This window comes from Astatotilapia calliptera, chromosome 12 (genome assembly GCF_900246225.1).
Source record: "Astatotilapia calliptera chromosome 12, fAstCal1.2, whole genome shotgun sequence".
NCBI classification, from domain to species: domain Eukaryota; kingdom Metazoa; phylum Chordata; class Actinopteri; order Cichliformes; family Cichlidae; genus Astatotilapia; species Astatotilapia calliptera.
In genome coordinates, this window is record NC_039313.1 from 34,589,568 (window position 1) to 34,614,113 (window position 24,546).

At 45.0% G+C, this 24,546-nt stretch overlaps 3 protein-coding genes across 7 annotated transcripts in view; 1 reads left to right on the forward strand and 2 right to left on the reverse strand.

The window, feature by feature from the left end:
* Positions 1-989, reverse strand: part of LOC113033013 (SEC14-like protein 2) — a 20,956-nt gene extending 19,967 nt beyond the window's left edge. The window contains exon 1 of the mRNA XM_026186253.1: positions 719-989. Within this exon, the coding sequence (XP_026042038.1) occupies positions 719-772 (54 nt within the window). The 5' untranslated portion in view covers positions 773-989. The remainder of the gene's footprint in view (positions 1-718) is intronic.
* rnf215 (ring finger protein 215) overlaps positions 1-9,659 on the forward strand; it is a 13,158-nt gene extending 3,499 nt beyond the window's left edge. The window contains exons 2-11 of one of the 3 annotated variants that reach the window (XM_026186256.1): positions 2,152-2,295; positions 2,618-2,770; positions 2,922-2,993; positions 4,344-4,429; positions 5,053-5,107; positions 5,211-5,315; positions 5,533-5,649; positions 6,390-6,533; positions 6,715-6,817; positions 6,998-9,659. In XM_026186256.1, the coding sequence (XP_026042041.1) occupies positions 2,152-2,295; positions 2,618-2,770; positions 2,922-2,993; positions 4,344-4,429; positions 5,053-5,107; positions 5,211-5,315; positions 5,533-5,649; positions 6,390-6,533; positions 6,715-6,817; positions 6,998-7,020 (1,002 nt within the window). In that variant the 3' untranslated portion in view covers positions 7,021-9,659. Of the gene's footprint in view, positions 1-1,928; positions 2,296-2,617; positions 2,771-2,921; positions 2,994-4,343; positions 4,430-5,052; positions 5,108-5,210; positions 5,316-5,532; positions 5,650-6,389; positions 6,534-6,714; positions 6,818-6,997 lie in introns of those variants that run through there. The other 2 variants (XM_026186255.1, XM_026186257.1) reach the window with 2 other exon arrangements.
* On the reverse strand, positions 9,165-24,389 carry ascc2 (activating signal cointegrator 1 complex subunit 2). Of its 3 annotated transcripts, none has more exons than XM_026186251.1 (19): positions 24,260-24,389; positions 20,778-20,881; positions 20,519-20,677; positions 19,419-19,592; positions 19,191-19,320; positions 19,044-19,111; positions 18,803-18,916; positions 17,806-17,918; positions 17,653-17,727; positions 17,456-17,560; positions 17,291-17,359; positions 16,891-16,965; positions 15,471-15,729; positions 15,109-15,305; positions 14,103-14,222; positions 10,766-10,990; positions 10,603-10,693; positions 10,238-10,329; positions 9,165-10,144 (listed from the first exon to the last, which is right to left on the reverse strand). In XM_026186251.1, exons 2-19 carry the CDS (start codon positions 20,859-20,861, stop codon positions 9,973-9,975), a joined length of 2,322 nt encoding a protein of 773 aa, XP_026042036.1. In that variant the 5' UTR covers positions 20,862-20,881; positions 24,260-24,389; the 3' UTR covers positions 9,165-9,972. The 3 variants fall into 3 exon arrangements, with proteins under 3 accessions (XP_026042036.1, XP_026042035.1, XP_026042037.1); XM_026186250.1 differs by having other exon boundaries at positions 20,778-20,884; XM_026186252.1 differs by lacking the exon at positions 24,260-24,389 and adding an exon at positions 23,528-23,549 and having other exon boundaries at positions 20,778-20,884.
* Between the last annotated feature and the right edge of the window lie 157 nt (positions 24,390-24,546).

Here is a 24,546-nt window from a genome sequence, read left to right on the forward strand (position 1 = left end):
AAAATTGGCAAAATCACTAAGCTCAAGGTTCCTTTTTTTTAGAACAGGTTGGATTATGGCATGCTTGAGAGCTGAAGGTACATAGCCAGAAAGCAAGGAGAAGTTCAATATGGACAATAAACAAGGTCCAATTACACTGAAACAATCCTTAACAATACGGGATGGGAGAGCATCATGTACACAGTTAGTATTGTTCAATTTATCAATTAGACGCTTCAGAGTGGAGAGAGAAACGGGTTCAAATTGACAATAATTTAAAAAAATCCTTATAAGCCCTTCATAAAGTGTGGCTTACTGACAGACTCACAGGAAATAAAGACACCACAGTGTCAAACTTGGGTGATATTTAAATTTAATCTAGTTTAGCAAATTTAACCTTCCTCCATAGTCTCTTTGCTGATCAATAACACATCAGTATATGGCTAACATTAACAGAAAACATTAGTGCTGCGTATAAACCCTTAATATTTTCGGTTAATTAGACAGAGGAGACTCCACTGTGATATATGGGCTAGAAAGGAAATAAATGCAGGACAGCGTCTGTGCGCATGCTGTGACAGCTCACTGTGAGCCTCTACACACATTATTAGAGCGTTTCACACTGTGACGGAAACCACACACTGTGAAAACAGCGAAGCAGATGAAGACAGATAAGGCCAGAGTGAAGGCATCACCCCATTCAGTCGCGTTATCAAACTCTTATTATTATGAAACTGACCTGCTCCAGCGCCTCAGCCTGTTTAGGACTCAGGTCTCCCACTCTCCCGCTCATGCCTCCGACCTGTGGATAAAGACAGCAGAGCTCCTTCAAAGTTCCGTCTTTGACGCCTCCACGTGATGCTCATCCACGGCCTCAGCGTCCTGCTATCCTCCGGTGACACTGCTCGGTGGTGCAAAACGTATGAGAGGGGGGAAAAATGTAAACACGGCTCTCACACCGCCCGTTTTTACCCTATGCTTAAAGATCCAGCCCAGCTGGCTAACTCAGCCAAAGAAAAAGGGGAAAATGACAGGAGCGTCATTCTGCAGCAGAGGGAGGGGCCACGGAGAGCAGAAGCCCCGCCTTCTCTGTTCATAGGTTCACTCACTATTAAAATCATGTTATTAAATACAGAATTATTCAATGTATCTTTCGCCATTAAATTGTCGAGCTAATCAGCTGAAAATAAAGAGTAAAGTAATTTAATCTACGAGGCCTTACACTGAGAATTTTAAGCTCTTTAACGTTTAATAGTAGGTGTTTTTTCCCTTTTGGGTAAGACATTGTCGGGACAGAAAGGAAAAGAAAATAAATTAACAACAAATCTTGCACATGCGCACATACAATAAGCGTTTTCACATCGTTAATTAAATTAAGTTATTGCGTATTATGCCACTTTTATAAAGTTATGTTTAACTGCGTATTATTCGTTTTAATTTATCATTAAAACTAATAATGTGTGAGTGTGCTATCCTATATCGTACCGGGCAAGTGAGAAAATGAACTTGTTAAAAGATCCTGATTTTTATCTCCAGTGCTTTCTGAAAAATATTAGACTTTGATAAAGGGAATTTAGTTATTCACCATCTTAGTATAAACACCAGGCCGTTTTGAAAATGTTTTATACGGAACTTTAGCTGTAGGGTTGAGTCCTAGCTTTAAAGCGAAAAAGGAAGTGTGGGAGAGTACTTCTCTCGGTGTTTTTATTCGTCTCTGTTTAAATTAAAAGCTCAGCGACTGTACGCTAGCGTGAGAAACAGTCATATGCTAAAGTTGGCAGTTCATAACCAGTGTGATACATCGATAGCTAATCAACAGCATTAGCATGTGATTTAATTTCTGTCGATGCTGTCTAAAGGGCCTTTTTTGCGTTTTTCCTATGCAAGAGAATAATTATCCTGCAGCTTCCGGGTTCGACCGGAAGCTGTTTTTCTTGTTTACATTCTCCGGGGCTCTGCGAGCTAACTGGCGAAGGGAAGCGCTACGGCTTTTCCAAAACAATGTCTGACAGTTGATTAAAACCGTGGATTTATTGCAGTTTTCTGCTCTATTTCCTCTGTGTTGTTTTGGGGGTCATGGCTTCCCCTCGCTGGTGCTGCCTCGGGGTGTCGTTACCGCTCCTGCTACTGCTGCTGCTGCGGTGGCCGGGGCTGCTGGCGGTGGCGGAGCAGGTTGCTCTGGTAGAGGTTTTCTTGGAACAGCGGCCAGATGCGAGCGACCTGCTCCAGGGGGAGGTGGTTGAGTCCAGCCTGGGCGGTGGGAGCTCCGAGCAGCGGGACGAGGAGCGAGAAGAGTTGGAGGCAGACCTGGTCCTGGTGAGTGGGCCTGGGGGGGTCAAAGCTGCTCGGCTCTTGTCCTGGTCCTTTAATAGAGTGGTACATGCGGGTGACACGAGCCCAAAATAACAATTTGTTTTGTTAACTACGTTTTATTTTTTTTGGCTTAAAATAAGATTTTAGATAGAAAAATTTAACTTTAACGTGTTGCCTTTTTTGTATGTGGACCAATCACACCTTTCAGGTAAAAGAGATAAAAGAAGATGTACTAATATTAAAAACAGATCAACAATCACCCGTCAGAACTTCCACCCTGGTGCAGGGCAGATGTTCAGCCTGTTTCCCTGTCCTTTGTCTTTAGGTTAGAGATGAGGTGACACCAGTGGACGAAGGAGAAGACGAGGCTGACATCAAGAAGCAGGAGCCGTGGATCGGGGTTGTGCCCGTGGAGATAGACGAAAGCAAAGCCTCGACTGGGAACCAGGAGTCCTTCGCTGATGCTGTGGTAAATAAAGTGAGTGGTATTTGTACAGTTCAGTCAACTGCTTAGTTTTCACATGTTCCACATTGCCTTTCTGCTTTAGTTCTGTGATCAGTCTGTTTTCAGTATTTTAGAAGTATTTTAGTTAAACCTGAAAGGTAACATCGATTTCTCTCTGTTCAAGATGAAGCGAGCGTTGGTCCTCGGAGCGTCGGCGCTGATTATTCTGGCTCTCAACCAAAACACCGTCAGTGAGGTAAAAATTCAGAAAGAAGGATGTGTCTGTAGTTGATACGGATCTTGTTTCTCCATCTTTTCCATCATAACTGTACGGCAACTTCCTCAGACGTTTTCCTTATTTGACTTATTTTTACATGTGCCAGTCCATGTACATGACCCCGATGCAAGTTACAGGCTGAAAGTAAAGTTGCAGGTTATACTGCAAGTGCCGCTGGAGTGTGAACATCCTCATGCCAGTCTGTGTCAGGACAAGGCATAAAAATGGCTGCATATATAACAACAGTTCAAATGTTCACATTCTATTAGAAACAGATCTGAGGTTTAGGTCCAGTGAAGTCCCCAAGCGACAGAGATGACAACAACATAAAAGGATGTCTTTGCAGAAGCTTTTTTGGATTTCTTCATGAATCCCTCAAGAAGAGTGAAACTGAGAGGATCATCTGAGAGCAGCACCTACAGTTCCCATGAGTGTAACCCAGCTGCCTTTCTCGTTTCCCTGTCCTCACATCTTACTCCCTCCCAGCAGACATCTAAGCGGGGAGGCACGTTTGATACAACTTCATCATTAATAGTTTTATCATAGCCAAACTGCTGCTTTATTTTATGATCTCAGATGTAACTGTACTGATCGCAGTATAAGAGAGAAAACCGCCAACAGTCAGATGACCCCTTGTGAACACCCTTTGGTAACAGTGGGAAGGAAGAACTCCCTTTTACAGGAGGAGACCTCTTCAAGAGCAGGCTCTGCTGGGATTCTTCAGGCGATGAGGAGGAAGAGAATTGTTTGGACCTGAAACATGAACTCTGACCCTGAAAACCTGAGAAACATACATTTGTTTTCTTCAAAATTTCCTGACATTCATGAACCTGTGTGTCATTTACCTTTTTGTGTTGATCGTTTAGGAAGTACGCTTCATAATTTAGTAAATCACAAAGCACCTCAGCTAACTCTTTGTCTGCAAGAGAGGCCGAATCTAATGTTTATTAAGCCAGTGAGAGGACATGCAGTACACAGCATGATGAAAAGGGTTTTTGTTTTTTGAACCTTTCTTTCATAACAGCCCAGCCAAATGTGCCGTTGTTGCACTCTGTGCATGCTTCTTATCAGATCATTGACAGTAATAATGCTGGTGGCTGTTTTAGGTTTACTGTGTAAATCCGCTTTTGATGTTGCCGCAACCTCTATTTCTATTTTCTCATATGAGACTATTATAGTATTTTATGTTGTATCTAACTTAATTGAAGAGCCACCATTATGCATGGAAACATGCAGATATCATTAAATAAGTCTTTTTCAACTGCACAGCTCTGACTGTGTTTACATTTCAGTCTGCTGAATTCTTAACCCTGTTTTTCCTGTTTGTAGATGGATTTATCCCAGGTGCTGTCCAAGCCCATCATTGTGATCCAGACATCAGAAAATGTGACCAAGCTGATCGGAGCACTGCTCAGGTCAGTGCCTGATTATCAGAGATGCAGCTGCATACATGCGTCCATGAGTGTGAGTTGCATATAATGGCACATGTGTTTGCAATCCAGAGGGACGGAACGCTGATGGAAACTGTGCATTAATTTGAATGCGCCCTGCATAGTTTCACAGAACAACTTCAAAAAGTAACAGTGGGAGGTTAACTTACCTTAAAAATGGGTTTCAAGGGTATTTCAAGCATGCATGCAGTAAACTCAGGTTCTGCCACACTCAATTTCAACAGCCTCACTGAGACAGGAGAATCACATCAAGGCGAGATGTTTACAATTTATCGATAGGCTTTCATGTCAAATGTGTCTTATGTGGATTTGAAAATGGCAGCATCAGTGTGTCCGTATTTCACAATACAAGCACTGTGTTGTATGAAAAAAACTTACAAGTAGTGATTGAGTCCAGTAGATGTCACAAATGTCACCCTCTGCTGCCCGTGAGAGAGGATGCAGATGTTCTTAGCCATCATTGATATACAGTCTGCGCTTGTTGGTTGTTGGAAACACTAATGGAGAAAAATGCAAACAAAGCAGGAGGACTGGAAGGTGGCAGATGATTTTTATCGGCACCTAAATCTGCACCGACCTCTTCACAGGGGCCTTCAGGCGACGGCAAAAATCACATACAGGACGATCCTGCAGGACAACCTGGTGAGATCCACACCCATCTCAGTTGTTAGTACCCTCCAGTGGTGAGTGAACAGATGACAGGCTGAGCTGACAGTGAGCGCATTGCTGCTGTGTGTTCGGGCAGGGAGCCACGCTCACGCTGTGGTCCAGCTGCGGGCGGTCGAGAGGAGGTCGCTACGGGGAGTGGCAGGGGGTCATCTGCACCGGCGAGACCAACTCTCAGGTCCAGGTGGGCAAACACGACACAGTCAAACACACGTCTGCTTTTAAGCTGCTGCATAGGAGCCGAGTGAGTAACTCGTGTTAGAGCCTAAACCTCTGACTTCCTACTTGTCAAGATAACCCGATTAGATGGAACGGTACAGAATTAGAAATATAAGCTAATTTATCTGGAAGACTTTTCTTGTTTGTGATGTAGAGGAATCCGTGTTGTTGCTGCTTCACAGAAGTACCTGCAGCAGCTGTGGGACACCGTCCTCCTGGTGGCTCTGATCCTCAGCACAGGAGTCATCGTTCAGGCTCGCTGGCAGTACCAAGGCCGCCAGCTGAACGACGACTTAGAGGTAGACAATTATGTTTTTTATTTAAAATTTGCTTTGGCACAGCCCCTCGGGTCCCCCCCCCTTTTTAAGCCAAGTTTTTCTGATTGGCTGCTCCTTTCAAATAAAAGATTCAAACAGCAGCAACTGTTCCTGAGGTATCTGCTCTCAGGAACAGTTGAGAGCAGATATTTTTAAATGCTGGATGCCTTCCTGATGTAACCTCAGTGTGTGTGGCTGGGAGTGAATCGGCGACCTTGCGTTCATTAAGCAAATGTGTAAACTTCCGCAGTACAGAGGCTCGAGGCAAAGAGCACAACAAAGCAGCCTACACAAAACAAAAGCTGTCTGTGAGGAGAACTTTAAGTCAGGCCTCTGTCGTGCAGTTTCAATTAAATTTTATTTATATAACACTAAAATCACAACAACATTCACCTCAAGTCATCTAATACTATGAGCTAACGTCTCTACAATTACACCCACACAGAAATAAAAATCAGCGGTACATGAGATGTTCTGCTGGCTACTTCTCTCACCCCAACCGGTCGCAGCAGATGGCCCCGCCCCTCCCTGAGCCTGGTTCTGCCGGAGGTTTCTTCCTGTTAAAAGGGAGTTCTTCCTCCCCTCTGTCGCCAAAGTGCTTGCTCATAGGGGGTCATATGATTGTTGGGTTTTCTCTGTATCATGAAGCGCCTTGAGGTGACTTTTGTTGTGATTTGGCGCTATATAAATACAATTGAATTGAATTGAACTGTGTTTTTCAGCTCCTTCCCAAACAGGACGTTCTGAAGAGGATGTCATCCCTGAAGACCAAACGATACCGTCAGCCCAAACCCTGGTGTGACCCGTCGCAGCTGGCAGAGGCGGAAACCTGCGCCGTCTGTTTGGAGCCTTTTAACAACAACCAGGTCAGCCGACACCCCCCCCCCCCCCCCCCCCACACACACACACACACACACACTATAACTCTGTTTAATTCAGTAAGAAGGGAGTGACTGTGAATGATGAGAGTAAATAGTCAAACACGCTCTGCTTTTTGGCTAACTTTGTGATTTAAATAAATGATGCATCTATAAAATGTCGTCTCAGTGTCTGCGGGTGCTGCCGTGTCTTCACGAGTATCACAGAGACTGTGTCGACCCCTGGCTGCTGCTGCAGCACACCTGTCCTCTGTGCAAGCGCAGCATCCTCAGTGAGTTTACACACTCGTACACGCCTCTGTCATCCTCTTGTAAAGGCTTAAAATTACTTGTAGTAAAACACTTTAGTCTGCAGTGGAAGAAGGCTGATCTTTTAAAGTCTCAAGTCTTTGTCAGTCTAATCGTTTTCACGACCGGGACTGAAATGTGTGTCTGAATCTTTTCCTCTCCAGGCAGCATCTGCAAAGACAGCTAACAGTCGTTTCATCTCGGGGAGTCGGTTCACATCCCGACCTCAGTGACACTTATTTTTTGTTTTTGGTTAAAGCGACCTCAACACTTCCTCCTTCCAGCTGTGGATTTGGGAGCATAAACTTGTCGTCGCTGCTGACCGGCCATCAGATTTTAACCTCTACAACATACAGTGGTAGTTTAAAGCAGTACTACGAAGTTCCCCACTGGTCGTGTTATCTGTGAACAGAATTTCTTCTTGAGATCTCGTTACTGTACAACTCGGTGTGTAAACAGCAGCAAATGCAACTGTTTCTGGGATCAGTATGTGTAAAAACTGACAACCTCAGTATCTGAGTCAGCTGCTGGTGCAAAGGCGTTCAATGCTTTTATGTTTTTAGTGTGGATGTACTGATCACCTGGTTCACTTTAGGTCAAAATGATGTCAGTAACCAACAACCAGGGAGGACTGAAAGTTTAAAAAATGGTCGTCTTTGGTACTTTGCAGTTCAGTGGTAGTTGTAGAGCTTCTGTAGTCGTAGTGCAGGAGTCAGTGTGTACCAGCTGGTATCATGTAGGGAAAAAAACACATCCTTAAACTCCTCCTTTACCATTTTATTTATTTTTCCTGCAATTAATCATGCTTAGCATACATCAGCAGCCAGTTTAGTTTCACCTGCACAATCAGTGATGCTGAACAGGTAGGATTGTGTTGGCAGCATAGAAGGATATTGTCCCTTTTTATGAAGCTCTGTGTAACGAGTGCTCTCACAGCTGCTACAGTTTTACTTTACAAATCATAGATCTGCTGCAGTGTCTTTTCAGCTCTTATTTTCCATTTAAATGAATTATCTTTGGGAAATTTGAATTCTGCAGTTTGATGAGAAGAATTCCACTCGTGTTTCTAAGATTTAAAGAAAAGAAAAAAAAATGAAGCCAGACTGAAATGACAGCAAGTCTGGCTCCATCCTAAAGAATCAGAATACCAGAACCTCGTTAGCTTATGGCCCATCCTCTTTCCTTACCAATGAGCTGCAGGGCTGCTAATTTGGATGTAGCCTGTGGACGGGCCTTAAATCTCTCTCTCCTCTGTGGCTCCAGAAAGAGTTCTGGTTGCATAAAAATCTACTTAAAATTACCTTCAGCTCTCTTTCTTTGTTAGCTTTCATAAACCCTGTTGTCACTTTCAAGTCTTATTGAATAAAACGTCAGGTAGTGGGCAAACAGCAGTTTATGCAACAGGACTTTTGTATACAGTCTGTGCTCCACCCAGAATCTGCAACGGGTGGGGAAGTCGCTCACATGTTGACACACCAGGTTAACTGAGGCATCAGGACAGTCTGTTAACAGCTGTAGTCCAAAAGCTGGTGTTGGAGTCTGTCCACAGGAAAACGAATGAAACGGAGGACCGACATCACTTCCTGTCCAATCCTGAAATCACAGAAACCAATCAGGGCCAGAGGCTTTGGGACAGGTCAGGGTTAACTGGTTAGAATTGACTGAACATTACATGTAACGCCTTCAAGGGTGGGGTTGTCGGTCCATCTCTTTTTCAGAACAGTTTATCCAATTTAAGGTTGGAGGGAAAGTCCAGATGAAGCGAGCTCTTCCTGTCAAAAGGGAGTTCTTCCTTTCCACTGTTGCCAAGTTCCGCTCATAAGAGGGTCATCTGTTTTTTGTCTGTCTTTTTAGTTTTCTCTCCCAGAGGTTTACCTAACAATAATGTATATATACTTAGATATGGAAATTAAACTGAACTAAATCCACTGCACAACCATTTTTACATTTTCGATTACAAGCCAAGACTATTGAGTTAATGAAGTGCAGAGGTGCTGACAGGCAGATTTAATCATGTTTGGACATAGTTGAGTTTTGGTTTTTTTGTCCCTGTGTTTGATGTAAATGGCAGTAGGTTCGTACAATTTACTAACACAGTAACAACATTCTCACCTGATTTTAAGTAAAAATGTCAAACAGCTCTTTGGAAGACGACATATCCAAACTGTGATTAAAGTAAATCTCTGCAGTGCTGAAACACAGAAAAGAAGCCGTGTACTTACCAAAGCTGAAGATAATTATCACCGTTTTTACTCTGAAGTGTGTTCCTACTGCAAAACGGGAATTTAATCTAATTATTTCCAAACTTTGCCAATAACCACAAACTCAAAGTATGTTAAACATATAGTTTTATTGTATTTATTTTGTGATGTTTTTTTGCAATGCCAACTCCAAAAAGCATAACTTTGTGCTGAAATTGTTACAAAAAGCTCATCGCTGAATAGAAAATAGCGTGTGCATGGCAGTGTGTAGGAAGTTCTCCACGAGGACCATCCTTGCAGAAAGTGCTTCCAAACACAAACGACAGCATCGTTATGAGTTGGAGTTTCCTCATTTATGGTGAAGTCTGGACAGCAGTGGTGTGAGCGGAGTAGATGATGATACACGCGTGCAGCAGCTTTCGCACATGCTCGAACAGGACGAGTCGGCCGCTGAATTCCAGACTTGATCTCCAGGTCAGTAATTGTTCTTCCAGCTACAGAAGGAACTCCTGAACGTCTCCTCCTTTTATTCCTATGTAGTCTGTTTGTCGATGATGATGATGATGTCAAAGAAACTTTGTTAGATCACCCTGGATCTTAATAATAAAATGATTTGTTACATGTTATTCTTTATCGTCAGTCCTTCGCTCACACTTGATGTTTATTGAACTATAGAATAAAATCCTTTGGGCTCAAACACGACACAGATCTCTCAACTATTTCAGTAAAGCTTGTTGGCAACTTTTAATAAAAGAAAAAGCCAAAATGCAGTTTTACCGAAACCATTCTGAAAACTAACGAAATCTGTGACGGCCTTCACAGTGACTGGAACCTGAACCACAGTCAAACCAGAACCACACCAGAGCCCAGATCCTTCAGCTTTCACGCACACCTCATCCTCCCCTTCTCCCATCAGTCCATTGCGGTTGAGCCACAGGTCAGGAGGGGATCATGCCTTTGTTCCTCTTGCGGTCGGCCATGCTGCGCCGGTTGTGGTTGGCTACACGGCTCTTGTTGGTCTCCTTCTTTCGCCGGTCCTGTAACGTCTCAGTGGTTTGTCCTTGTCCTTTGGGTCGGCCAGCCACGTTGCTGGAACGCTCTGGCCGGAAGCTGCAGGAGGGAAGACGGCACATATTTTCAAGAACATGTTGGACGGAAACAGCTGAGCAGAGTGAACCTGCGCAAACTGAGCATCGTCTTTACCCTTTCCTCTGCTGCATGGCTGCTCTTCGAGCCTCGGCTCGCTCCCTCAGCACAGCCGGGTCCTGCACGAACTGGTCCCTGTTTACAGCGCTCTGAAATAAAAGGAAGTGACAAACAATAAGACACGGACTGTCCAGGATTCTAGAAATGTGGTGGTGCAAAGCCGATCACGGGGGCTGAGGGCAAATCATAAATAACCAAACCATTTAAATGCTGAAACTTCGGCAAGTTAAATCATATATGGAAAGTGTGAGTTCCGCGTAATAACAAGGCAGCTGTGAGGTAACAGATTAACATCAACATTTTCTAAACTCCATCATCGCACAGCATTAAAGATTTCAAATCCAATCAAATGATCTCCGTACCTTTGAAGCATCTTCCTCTTGATCGTCTTGATCGTCCTCCTCGTCTTCTTCCTTGTTTCCTTTTCTCAGTACCTGCGGTACCGTGAACGGCCTGCAGAGGAACAGAAATTAATTCCGGCTCGCTGCGTCTCCACTCCATCATAATCAGCGACACCAAAGATACCTTCTGGTCAGTAAAGAATCTCCGTCTAGGTCGTTGGCGCCCACTTGGTTCATGTCGTAGGTGTCGTCGTACTCGTCGTCATAGTCGTCCAGCTCGTAGGCCGTCGCGGATTCTCCGGGTTCGACGATGACCTCGTCCACCACTGTCTCGTACGTGTGATAACGAGCTTTCTGCTCCGCTATGTGCCGCTTGTCGTTCAGCATCTCCCGAACGTTCTCACCTTTCCTGCAGGAAAACAAAGCGTCTTTAAGGGCACGCAGAGTTTGAGTTATGAGCCAAACATCCTGAAATAAGAGCAGCACAGAAGTGAACATCTGAACATATTACTCTGGACCTGGTAGATTTGACACTGAAAACACGTCCACTTTCTTTTTAACTTCCCGATCGGTTCCCATATGATCTTCACTGCCCTATGCATAGCCAAGAAAACAGTCCTCATGAACTGGAAAAATAAAAATAATCTTAATTCTAACCAATATAGAAATTATCTATTAGATTACATTAGTCTTGATACAGCCTCTGCCACCACATCAGATCAATTGCTCTGGGCTCCTTTGATCAGCTCCATCACCTAGTGGGGGTGGGGGGTCATAGTTTGGTCCCGCCTTCACTGTTGTGATTGGTGTGGGGGTAGGGACAGGCTTAGGGCGTCGGGGGGTTCCCCGGAGGCATCTTCCTTGGGGGGCTCAACCCGGGGTAGCGGTCATGTCCGGTTAGGGGCTCTGTTGGCTCTCCGGTGACTGTTTCCTCGCGGCTGCGTGCAGCGGGACTAGGGGAGGGTCTGTGCTGACGGACGTGGGTTACTGACCTGGTAGCCTGGCTGCCCCTGGGTGGGTCCGGGATGGGCGTGAGGTTCTGGGGGCGCTCCGTCTCTGGGCTGGGACCCGGACCGGGCCTCGGGGGCTTGGGTCCTGGTTGGTGTGTTGACGGGGTTGTGGGCGGGTGGGTGCATGGGGGCCCAGCCCTGGAGCAGGGTGCCGCCGGTGCGTCGAGCCACCTGGGGGGCTCTTCAACTGGTGGGGGAGATTGTCACATCTTGCAGGAGCTTTCCTCTCCTCAGGAGCTCCCTCTGCAGGAGGGGGAGATACAGGAGAGGTGGAGGAAGATCTCAGCCTGGGTGTTTATTGTCTTATGTAGTCTGGAAGATGAGTGGATGGTGGGGTGGGTGCAGTTTTCTCTGTGGTGGGGTTGGGTGGACTGTCCCGGGCTCTGTGGGGCCGGGCGGCGCTGCTGCACTGGGCCCCGGTCTGGATGGGCCTGGGCCCCCTTTCCCTGGCGGGTCGCGGAGTATGGGGGTGCCTACTGGGGTCAGCGGGGGAGCTGGCCCCAGGGAGGGGTCACTTGCCCCTCCCTTCCTTCCCTCCCCATCTCCAGCTGCCTCCCTCTTCCCGCTCCACCACAACCACCCACACATGCAGGGCCTTGGAGTAGGGGTATGTCACCAGGGTGCAGAGGAGGCTACCCCCCCCTCTGTCCCCTTCTGGCTGCCTCTGCCTCAATTTTATCCCACAACTTAGACATTCACATTACTCACACTCTCATTACACATACATATAGGATCTTGGGGGTGGGCACGATACACGGAGTCCAAATTACCATCAGGGTGTACACCCCACCCCTGGCATCGTTGCCCACCCCTCAATTTTAAATACACGTAGACATTGAGGGCTAGCAGGAGGGACCATGCGCTTACCTGCTGCTCTCTGGCAGGTAGCTCCATGCCCTCCTGGGTTTTAAATGCACCTTAGAACACACATGCATCAACACTACAATGAGCGGGTGGAGGGAGGTTTGGAGTCTTCTCCCACCCCCATTCTCTGCGACCTGCTGGAGCAGGGGGGCTAGGACTAGGAGGAGGAGTTGGCCGTCCGACTGCGGTCTGGAGTGTGGAGCCTTCCTGCTGCTGCGGAGTCGGGGCGGTCTGCCTCCCCCCACCGCAGGGAAAAGGGAAACACCACCTGGGTCTGGGTGCAGTTCCCCCCTCCAGGGGCGGGGGCACCTAGACCCGGTTTGTAGAGTACGCTTGGGGAGTGTGATCGTGTGTACAACGTCTCTTTATGTCTGTCTCCACGTTGGTTGAGTGTGGAGTAAGTGCATATGAGAGCATGAGGGTGGGAATGGATGTTTGTGTCTGTGTGTGCCTGTATGTCTGTGTCTATATGTCAGGTTGGGTGTCAGGCGCCACCTCTCTGGGGACATCTCAGGCCCTCCAAGGTTTGGAGGCCTATCTCCCCCTACCACCACTTCCCCTGCCAGTGGCAGACCCCCTCAGACATCGGTGCGTTGGTGGTTCTTTGCGTCCAGGGGTGGGCGTCCAGGTACACACTGGCTCACTCCTTGGCGGCCGCTTATCGGGGCCTGGAGCCTGGGGCTCGCTCGGGCCACTTCGGAGGTGGGGTGCCCCCGGCCTCTCGGCCTGGGGCTCGGTCACTCAGGCGCAGCTGGCTGCCGGCGGAGCTCACGGGCGCGTCACTGCAACTCCCCCTGGCTTCTGCTCCACGGCTGCTGAGTGAGCCCTCATCTGGGACTCTACTCAGCTCTTTCTGGGACAGTGGCGCAGCTGCCCCTCTGTTGGTCTTCCTTGGTCTCTTGTGTTCTGGGGGCCTCTGGATGTCTGGAGTTTTGATCTCCTCCACACCTGCTTCATGCCCTGGAGGACGGGGCTGTGGCCCCCCCACACCCTCTAGCAGATTATTACATGAAGGAACCTTTTAAAAAACAAAAAACAAGCGCGTCCATGCTCACAGGTGTACACACGGGTGATCACACCCACAAACTACACCCTTTTTGGCTCCTACCTCAAAGCACACTGTGTTCTGTTGATCTTATGTGCTGCACAATAATGTTTAACATTTAGTATTTACTGTCATATTCCCATATATCATTGTGATGTTGTTTATTCTATTACTCTTGTTCTCTTCTGCTTGTTTTCTTTTTTCTTTCTCAGCAGGTGATCCAGGTGATTGATATATGCATTTTTTTTCTCTGCCCGTTCTGTTGGTTTTTGGTTTTTGCCCTTCTCCCCCGTCCCTCTTCTCAGCTGTTTCCCTTTCCCTCTTTCTTTCTCCCCTTCTTTCCCCCAGTCAAGTCTGTCCCATATTCAGTAAGTGAAAATAAAATAAACAATAAAAGGTGAATCAAATGGACCATTACGGCAAGGCTGGGATGGTCAGTTTGGTAAAGTAAATCCGTTGGGCATCTTTCTTTGCCTTTAGACAATAATTCTGATGCAAAAGAGCCAAACGGGACAGGCCAAAAAAAAAAAACAAAAAGAAAAAACAAAACAAAAAAAACAAAAAACTTCCTGATCGGTGATTATCTCGATGTGTGCTTTTACCTCCGGCCCTTCCAGACGCGGGACATGTCCACCTGCTCTCTGCGGAAGACGTCAAACTCGTCACCATCAAATACGTTGGATCTGTTGTTCAGAACAGCCGGAAGCTCCTCTTTCACTGGCCTAAAAGAGCCACGACAAACATGATAGCATAAAACTCTACAGTGATCTAAAACTGATCAGCACAACCCAGACCGTGTGTACTTTTCTACTCTAAAACTATAAGATCACTAAACACCACCCAGAGAACCGAGACTGAGGCACACGAGCCCCAAACGTCAAAACTGCAGACTCAACAAAAACATGAAAAGGAAAAATGTGTGCTGTAACACAAAGGTGAGCAAAACATTTGTCGTCCTGCTGCCCTTGGAGGTTTTTCTCTGCATCAGATGTTTATTAAAGTTGCTATAAATATCTTCTGTAGGCACACCATGCAGATTTTTATTCCAGAACAATGACTCTGTTTTCATCTGCAGCCGTGTTCAGATGTGGCGTCCCTGAAACATCTGTCTGCACCTAAAACATTCAGGATTCATTCTACCACATCCCATTCTACTTCCTTTAGATGTGAAGGCTGGGAAGGTCAAATTAACTCACAAACTCAAAGCAGTTTGACATCATTTTTGCTTTGTGGTGTGCAGGTAATGGAAAACTGTGGCTATTAAGGTTGGGAAGTATAATATGCAGCATTAAAAACACGAATGAAGATAATAAAACATATGTTTCTGCACTATTCCACCAGCAGCAATCTGGACTGTTGGCTCAAGCCAAGCTGGCTCAGATGTACTGACCCTGTGGTCTCAGCAGAAATGGAGCAGCCTGTTAGCCCACTGCAGCCTCTCAGTGACAGATTTCATATGATCCCATATTATTATGGATTATGCCATAAGTAAAGTACATAATCAAATTATCTAGATAAAGAAATGTTATGTTAGACACTGCTATAAATGTCAGATCACAGAGCAGATGATAAATATCAGCATTATGTATAAATCTCTCAGTGTGTTACCGTGGCATGGCTCGGTCCAGTTTGGCCAGATTGGGAGCTAACCGGTCCTCCAGGATGTTATTGATGACCAGCTCGGAGTTGTAGTTGTATTCCTTCAGGCATTCCAGCAGGAAACCTTCACCCAAATCAGGAAGTAGGTCCCTGATACACGACAGCAGAGACTCCAGCTCCGCCCCGATCACTGGATACACGGCGCCCTGAAACCACGTCAAAGGCAGGCTGTTTTTAGACTCCATCGCAGTAGCTTTGCTGACCTAATTATTTAAAACTTTGGCCATTTTAACAGGATATATAGGACAGAAAATAAGGAAAATCTCTGGGCTGCTATAATCGTGCATTGAGCGGTAACAATCAGAGCTCACATTGTTTCCTCTTTGAGGGACATCCAGCATGGCCTCTGCTCCCCTCGTACTCTCTCCTTCTGCTGGCTCTCTGACCTCCTGAGGTTTAGAGCCAGCCAAAGAGGAAGCAGCAGCACCAGCTGCTGGTTCCCGATTGGCCGATAGCGATGCAGAAGCTTGAGCCTGACTAGTCCGAGTCTGGCTTTGTGGTTTCCGTCGCCCCACGCTGTCCCAGGCACTTTCAACTCCCTGGAGCAAGTAAGACGTCCTGGTCTCATCACTGAGGCAAAAGGTGGTTAAGGAAGGTACCGAGGAAAACAACAGTCACTTTATCATCCAACACTAAGACCCAAGTCTGGCTTTGAGATTTAAGATCCATCCCATCATCCATCAGAGCAACAGTCTGAACCCTAAGAAGCTTAAATATTACGATATTACAATGGAAGACAATAAGGGATGAAACAAATTCTCATATGTTTTTAATTACTTAATTAAAAAACATCACATAGTGCAATAATGCCACTGTTGAATATATAAACTGCATTATCCCCAGTTAAAGTTAAAAGTCCTTCATGAAATGAAAATACGTCACCATAAGTGGCCAAATGAGCGCTCCTGGATCTCACTTCAATTACAAACACTGTATTTCTATTCTAAGCTGAGCCCACGCAGCACACACTCGCTCAGCTCAACAGATAAATGCTCCAACATTATCATAAATCTGCTGATAAACTACCATCTAATGTTCCTGCTGTTACCAGAACACGTAAAACAGCCCGGAAATATAATAAAGGAGGAAATCCGATCACTTTATCACTAATTAATAATAGTAGGATAAATTGTACATCCCTTTATGTAAACGTAGTAATCAGTGATTTGGTATTTTTGACTTTTCTCTTTACGGTGGACGTGAGAAATGAACTTCCTCTCTGCCTCTTTATCTCTCACCCACAAATATGCATATATTCTGATTGTGCCGCACGCTTTATTTTACAGCAATCGGATGGTGCAACACAACCCACACAATGCAACCGAGTGTGGTTTATTTCTGGAAGTTGGTGTTTTCTAGTGACTGCCTGGAGTGTGGTCCACTGGAATACCAGTCCTTCCATAACTGCACATATGAATGCAGATATAAACTTAATGCAAACCACAGTGGTGGTCTCTTTACATTTTGTTAATGGCATTAGTGAACTTTGAAACAGGGTCAACTATTTTAACTTAAAATGAGTACGTCTAAAACCAACATAGCTCACAGGGAAAGCCAACAGTGAAGGCTCAGCAGTTTTCTGAGGCTTTCAATGCTTGCTGTAGCAACAGCTTTCTTTGTACGTTTGAAAATCGTGGCCATGTGTTGTTGAACTGTTTGCGTGAGTGCTTTCAGGCTACTGTTAGTCATAACAGCCTTTAGAAATGTCCTGCTGTGAAGCGCTGAGGATACATGACAGGGACGGCCTGCTGCAGGAGGCTGATGTCGTCTGCAACAGGGAACTGCTCATCGTAGTCCGTCAAGAATCTGGAAGGAACAAGAAACAGATGTTAAATTTAAGTTTTGATGACATATTTCTCATTACAGCAGCAATCAGAGAGTTCAAGCAAAAACCAGAATAACCCGTATACTGAACGACAAAACACTGAAAAGGTTTCAAACTTTCCAAAAAAAAAAAAGGCTCCAACAATAAGTCAGTGTGAATAACTGATGAAATTCAGTTTCTCTGTTAATTTTAATATTTCATTATTTACTTGCAAAGTTGTTTGAACTTTTTTCTTTGTTGTTTGAAAACGTGCTTATTATAATATTGGCTTATAGACTGAGATAAATTACTAATCGTCCATCTCACCTTTTCTCAGGTAAAAATGATGTGAAATATTGCAGCAGTTCCTCTGCAAATGTTTGCATGTTTTCTCTCCTGCGAGGAAACCAGTAGAAGTTTTAATGGGTGTGTCTGTTTAAACGTGTAATGCTAATCCTGCTAATCTCCATGCAAAAACTCTGGGCGTCTCACCCCTCCAGGATTGGTTGTAGGCAGGTGTGGTGCAGCAGCAGGTGCACCGTCTCCACCATCTTACGACAGGAGTGAGACAGCCTCTTCCACAGGTCCTCCTGAAGACTATAAGAAAGTTTGTCATCGCTCAGGTGGTAAACGTTTCCCCTCGCACTTACATTCCTGTTTGGTTTTGTCTTTACGCAGCAGACGCTCACCTTTTATCGTCAAAGTTTCTCTTTCTGATCGCCTTCTCGAGGTCAGGCACACCGGTCTCATAAAACGAGGTCAGACTGCCAGCAGAGAAAACACAAAGATCGTGAGAAGGTTTTATGGAGGTACGACTCACGGTAAACTTTCAGGGTAACTACCTGCTGAGGAAGCTGTGGGACTGGAAGCTGGTGCAGGCTGCGGGGAAGATGTCCAGGAAGGCATTGATGGTGGTGGTTGAGTCACACAGGTACAAAATTATATCTAACAGTTCCTAGGACAGAAATTATAAAAGATATTATCAATCAGAACACCTTCTGTAGAACCGTAGTCAGCCTAGTAGTTAAGCCAGTTGCACCACCGAGGTACAGGCCTTTATCTTGAAATGACTGTGCAAAAATCTGTTCCTATAATAACAACCTATGTTTAGCAGGCTGGAGCACTAAAGGTGAGGCACGGCTCATAGACAGCTGGCTTTTAGATGGAAGAGATCCTTAGAGATCCTGGGTGAACAGAAGGTTATCGTGAGGTTCTGAATCTGAGCTCTATTTGAAGAGAGCTGCACGACACTGTGAGACTGTGACCAAACCAGTGAAACAAACTGATTCTTGTAGGTTCTGTAATCTTTTTTTAACCTTAATCCCAATGAAATCGCTTTTTCTTCTGCTTTTCTTCTGCTTATCATCCACAGCTGCTACAAATGAACATGACAGCATGTTTTGTTTTTTTTAAAAACAGCGACAGGAAGTGACCCACTGTACTCAAAAAAAAAGAAGAAAAAAAACGAGTTTCAATCCTTCTTTCACACCTTATTTAGCAGCAAATAAACTGGACCAACCTTTATGAAAGGGGCGGAGATAATACCATCCCGCAATTCACAGCGACTCACACGATTCGGAGAACCGACAGTTAAGATGGGTTTTAATAGGAAGGATATCATTTCCCTTTCAGCACAAACACGATGTGCCAATAAGGACTTTGAAAATCTGCATCTGTTCAGTCGAAGGCTCGATCGTAGCTTCACCCTGCACAGCTGTGTCACTTTCTTTTAGTTAATGGACTGAGAGAGCCAACCTGATGTGGTCTCTTTCATGGATCTCAGATGTTTCAGTATTTTATTTATTTAACTGCATATTGTTACACATCTGTCTGACTGACCTGCTGGCTCATGGTCATGGCAGTGGGTTTTTTGTGTGCATTCAGCTTCATTGGCTCTGCAGCGGTGGCTCCTTCACACTGGAGACCACACTTCTGCAGGACCGTGTCAAATACCTGAAGTTGACACAGTGTTAAAAGTTAAAAGCGCATTCAAATATTCTCCGACAGAAACAATGTGCTTTTCATTTGGAATTGTGACATTTGGATATTTTTCAGTGAAATGCAAAAAGCGGGCTCTCGCCTGTAAAACTGTGGCCACCGTCTCATCCAGGTCGTTGTAGTAGGACGGCTGCTGAGTAAAGATGTTCTCTGAAAGGCCGTCATGTTGAAAGTGAGCGGAGTGCAACAACTGGCATGAAACATAAATAAGATTTCACACACAGCTCACCTATCATCTTGTGCAGCAGCTGGCCGTTACCCTTTCCAAAAAGCACACAAAGATCCAAAATTTTGGGAATGTCAAACAGAAAGTTCTCGTAGATGATCTCCCCAAACACGGCTGGGGTAAAGAAGTGTTCCTGCAGGGAGGTGGAGGAAGTTAAGGTTTCGTACTGCGCTACTTTATGTCACCACCAACGTCAGCCCGTAAGACCCGCTGAAGATCTAGTTTTCCTACCTTTGATTCTTTATGCGTGGCCATACGGAGGAAGGTCAAGAAAACCGCTTTGTGGATGGAGCGTTGCATGTCAGCCACCGCCGGGGAGGAGGGTAGCGTGGAGAGATCGAGGCCACGAGGAGCGTGACGCAGGTAAGAGTCCAAACACCTCTGCAGGGACTCATCAAACACCACCTGATGGGAGAAACAGGCCACGCGACATCAGGAGGAGAACATCTTCTAGCATCAGCACCATTTCCTACACGTGAGTCACCAGAAATCTAAACTGCTACCCGGCTCCAGAGGACGCCTGCAGCTGAATGACAAATGTGCACCTGAATGTGGCATCAATGTTAAAGTCTTACTATCACAGCAAGAACTATTCTTGACCCTTCGGCAGCTGAAGGTCATGTCTGATACCATCAGCCTCTCTCTGCACTCCTTCCTGAGTCTTTTCCTCTTGACTTTTTCTTGTGCAGCTTCTGAGCCGTCGGTCATTCACCATTTTGGCACCTTTTTCATTGAACAACAGAGATTCCCCTGCTTCCTTAAACTAACCTGGTAGCTTATTAAAGGCTTCTCTATTTACCCACACATGCTGTACATGGATTTATTACAGTTCCATAAAAATAATCCTGCTTTTATTATCTAAGAGGCACTGAGACGTACTGAGACGCGCTCTCACGGCAACAGCTTTCCTACTGTCTACTGTTATGTTTGTACTAATGTTTATAGAGTTTTTATTATTACAGTTTTTTGCTTTTATATAATTATTTTATATTTATCTTTTTAATTGTATTTACATTATTTATGTATTCATTTATTTGATTGTTTTAATCTTTATTATTTTTATCTGTTCACAATTTTCTTGTGTTTTTTTGACAGTTTGCATCTTGGTACAACACAAACTGTTAACATGTTTCTGATAACAGAAACAGATCAGTGTAATACTGGTCTATGAACACTGCATCCATAGGCCAGGATCATGTGACATTACTGTCTGCTAAAGAGCAGGTGTGTTTGAAGCATTAGTCTTTGTGTTGCACAAAATAAAACACAGGCAGTCCTGCAGAGCGCGAGCCGTTGAGTTTTCTCTACATAACACGTTGACACGACTGTACCTGACACCAGAACTTGTCATGAGGCAATGCAAGCAGCCACTCCAGGTCCTCTGTGATGAATCTGGCATGTTCTAAAAACTCCTCCACGTCAGCTGGAGAGCCGTCTTCTGGAGGGGGCTTGTAAGGCACGAAACAGCGCTCCTCTGTCCTGTCTGGGTGCTGATGGATGGCAGAAAGCACAGGTTGGGATCCTGGTCAGTATGAGAGGTGAGCAGCTGTCTGAGTGAACATTAGCATAAAACCATCAGTGCCGACTCACCAGTGCAGGCAGCGTGCGCTCCTTTCCCAGAGGGCTAGGCTCGGTCACTTGCTGCTCATCCAGTGGCACTCGAGCACAGGCCATGGCTGCTCCTTCTCTGGGTTCTTCTGATGGAGTGTACAAAAAAAAAAGTACATTTTACTGGAGGTAGCTACATTATTATTAATAGTAGTACTTTTAAGGCAAAACTCCTGGACTTCAGCCCGTGACGGCAGTCCTTGATCAACGCATTGACCACTTCCTGTAAGGACTATCATCACCTAATGCACTCAAAGACAGCAGAGTGGGCGTCCATCAGACTCATCTGAGTGGTAGCTGACACAGCTGTTAGCAGCCACAAGACGGGAAACAAACAGGCCACCTGGAAAGCACGGACTAAATTTTCACAATAAAACATTTACATACAGGCTCTTTAAATGTGCACTGAATTTGTATTCTAAATAGGGATCCGACACGTCGTCCCGAACTATCTGTTTGATCTTTATACCATGACGTGATCCTCCGTTATTTTCTCGTTGACATCCCTTATGGATGTTTTGTTGCTGAAACTTGTTTTCTGGTCCCAAATATCAACCATGTCAGCAACTCGGAGTTTCAACTTAAAACTGTCCATCTTTTGAGCATACAGTGGTTTAACACACAGACTAATTATAAGACTAACATCACAAGAACAACCTGAATAGATGAGCAAACAAAATAAAAGGGCAGAGGTCACTTCAAAACTCAAAACACTGAGTAACAGCCACTGCGCTTGTTTGAAAAGCAGTAACACAGACAATAAAGGGCCTCATATCTGCAGGGAGGCCGCCAATTAAGGTTACTGTGTAAAGATGGGTCCAATAGCATGATCCTCTCTTTGTGTGCAGCTCTAATTTAAAACAACTGCCTAAATCTGCTCCAGTTATCAGGTTCAGGCTGTTTTGTGAAGGTGAAAATCAACTTGATAAGTTTACCCAGAGTTTATTAATCTAGCTACAAGCCTGTTCAAATAAAAGCACAAGTATTCACAGCAATGGACAATCACAAACATGCAAAGAAATTCTTATTCTGTCCCAAGTCCACTGTGGTTTGCACTGCTGACACATCGTGGTGGGTCTCATTACTGTCATCGTTGACTTCAGGAGAAAACAGCACAGTCATCCACCACTCATCATTAACAGCAGTGCTGTGGAGATAGTCAGCATCATCAAATTCCCTGCAGTAAATGGCCTGTATTCATATAGCGCTTTACTAGTCCCTAAGGACCCCAAAGAGCTTTACATATCCAGTCATCCCGGCTACATTTCACTGTGTGTTATACTTGTATAACTATGCATGTGACAAATAAAGAACCTTGAACATCCACCCATTCACACACTGGTGATGGCAGCTACATTGTAGCCACAGCCACCCTGGGGCGCACTGACATAGGCGAGGCTGCCGGACACTGGCGCCACCGGGCCCTCTGACCACCACCAGTAGGCAACGGGTGAAGTATCTTGCCCAAGGACACAACGACCGAGACTGTCCAAGCCGGGGCTCGAACCGGCAACCTTCCGATTACAAGGCGAACTCCCAACTCTTGAGCCACGATCGCCCCCAAATTCCCTGCAGTACAGATAAATGATCGTCCGGACTGGTCACTGAACACATTAACACTGGTTGAACGGGCTCAGCAGCACCTGCACTTCATGTGCTGGTTAAGGAGAGCACACCTTTCCCTTACCATCCACCCATTTAGGACATCACACACAAACACATCTCAGTAGAGCCCATAACATCATCAGAGACTCCGCCCAGCTTGACCACGCAGTGTTCTCCCCGCTGCTCTCTGAGAAGAGGTTTTGGAGCATCAGGACCAGGACAGCCAGATTCTGCAACAGTTTCATTCTCAAAGCCATCAGACTCTTGAACCCTCGATAACCCTGCAGCATCAGTCCCCAGCTACTTCCCCCCCTCCCGTCTCTCCATACATGTATAAAGCACATTCTGAAACTGGACCTATATTTAGGTCAGTGTAATATTTCTGGAATGGTGAATGTACACTGTTATTCTGTTGCTACACTGCTGTGAAATATATTTATTTCAAAGATCCTGTATAGTTTTTCTTTTCCTATTATACATATATAGGCACATTTTCTCACATCTCAGGTTCTTTTATATTTAGATTTATATAATCTAATGTGCACTAACTGGTTTGCTTGACTGCTTTACTTCTTAAAGGTGGTCACGAGGGAAAGATAAAAACATCAGAGCTTCTTACAACCCGCGTACAGAGGTCTGACATATCTCATCATGCACGTGACCTCCACCTGAGCAGGTTAGGTCTGCTGCATGAGTTACCATGGCGATGTACCACACCTTGATAACAGTGACACGCTGGGTTAACCCTGAAGTTACCTCGCTCAGCCCCAAATCCTGCTTCGTGGTACAGGCCTCTGATGGATTCCTTAAGTTGAAAGCTATAGATCCAAAAGTATTAAAGAAAAACTCTCTAAACTTTCTATGCTCGCAAAACAAACTGAAAGGATTAACTGATGATAAAAACTAAGCCACGCACAGTCAGTCTGTAGCAAGCTAACGTGAAGGGTTTACTCAGAAAGCTGAAAATAGAAACGAAACACATATAAAAACCCACTCCGGTAAGTTAGGAAGCTAAAGTAAAGTTAGCTAGTAAAACCTCCAACCTGTTAACCTGTTCACGGCTAGCAGCCTGCAGGTAATTAGCTAAGCTCAGACTGATAACTAACTGCGTGCTCAGCTAAAGTTACCTGTTAGCTGTCACTTATTCACAGAGTTTAGCAGCGCGGCAATGAATGGACGCGTTAACACAACGTGTCAAACCAGCCGGTGCCTTCAAACCCGTCCCCCCGGGACCGGTGTTGTGCCAAAAAGTGATTGTCTGCCAAAAATTGATTTCCAATGTTTCTGTGTATTTTTTATGTGTAATATCTTTACGTATGTTCGTAAATAGACTTCGGTGAACAGGGTTTACAAAGGGGTTATATAGAGAATTAAAACAATATCTGTTTTTCAAGTATCTTTACAACTCTCTGCTATTGTACTTACATTATAACCAATCCGGTCCTTTATCCCCACTTAAAATATTTTTACAGAAATATTGTAATATTTGCTGCCATTTCTGCTGTCCTCTTGGCCAACTTACTCTTACAAAAGACATTTTTAATGTTAATGAGATTTTTTTTAACTGTTTAAATAAAGGTTATATAAAAGTCACTGCCAAAAACTGATTGCGGCTTCTACCTTGTTACACGAATGTTGTTTGTGGCTCAAGATGACTTTATGTCATCCATGAGGGATGCATTTGACATATGTTTCACATATTATAGCCCAACAAGTTACTTAAAGCAGTTTAAATACGAGCAATCAGTTTTTGGCAAATACCGGAAATCAGTTTTTGGCAGACAATCACTTTTTGGCACAACACCGGAACACCAGCATCGAACTACCGAACAGGAAACAGGCGACATGACCCCGCTCACCTCTCAGAATCACTGTCCCCAACGGCTCACAGCCATCACATCAGAGTCACCACAGCAGCTTCCCACAGTTCCTGCTACCAAACGTTTTCTAAGCATCTGTGTCAGACAGGAAGTGACGCAGATTGTTTTCCTTCAGCGTGACGCATGTGACGTGCAATGAGGGTTGGCTGTTTACATCGCCCCCTGGTGGGCACCAAAGAGCAATGCCTAATTTCTTTACATTTTCCACAAAAAGATTAAATACAGTATATAAGGCAAAATCACTAATGAGTTTTAAAGTCAGTGAT

Excerpts from the sequence above, each read along its gene's own strand:
- ascc2 (XM_026186251.1), bottom strand. The coding sequence starts at position 20,861 with ATGGCCTGTGCTCGAGTGCCACTGGATGAGCAGCAAGTGACCGAGCCT. Across the intron at positions 17,561-17,652 it reads AGAAACTTTGACGATAAAAG|TCTTCAGGAGGACCTGTGGA; the intron begins GTGAGCGTCTGC and ends ACTTTCTTATAG. Across the intron at positions 15,306-15,470 it reads TCCCTCAAAGAGGAAACAAT|GGCGCCGTGTATCCAGTGAT; the intron begins GTGAGCTCTGAT and ends ACGTGGTTTCAG.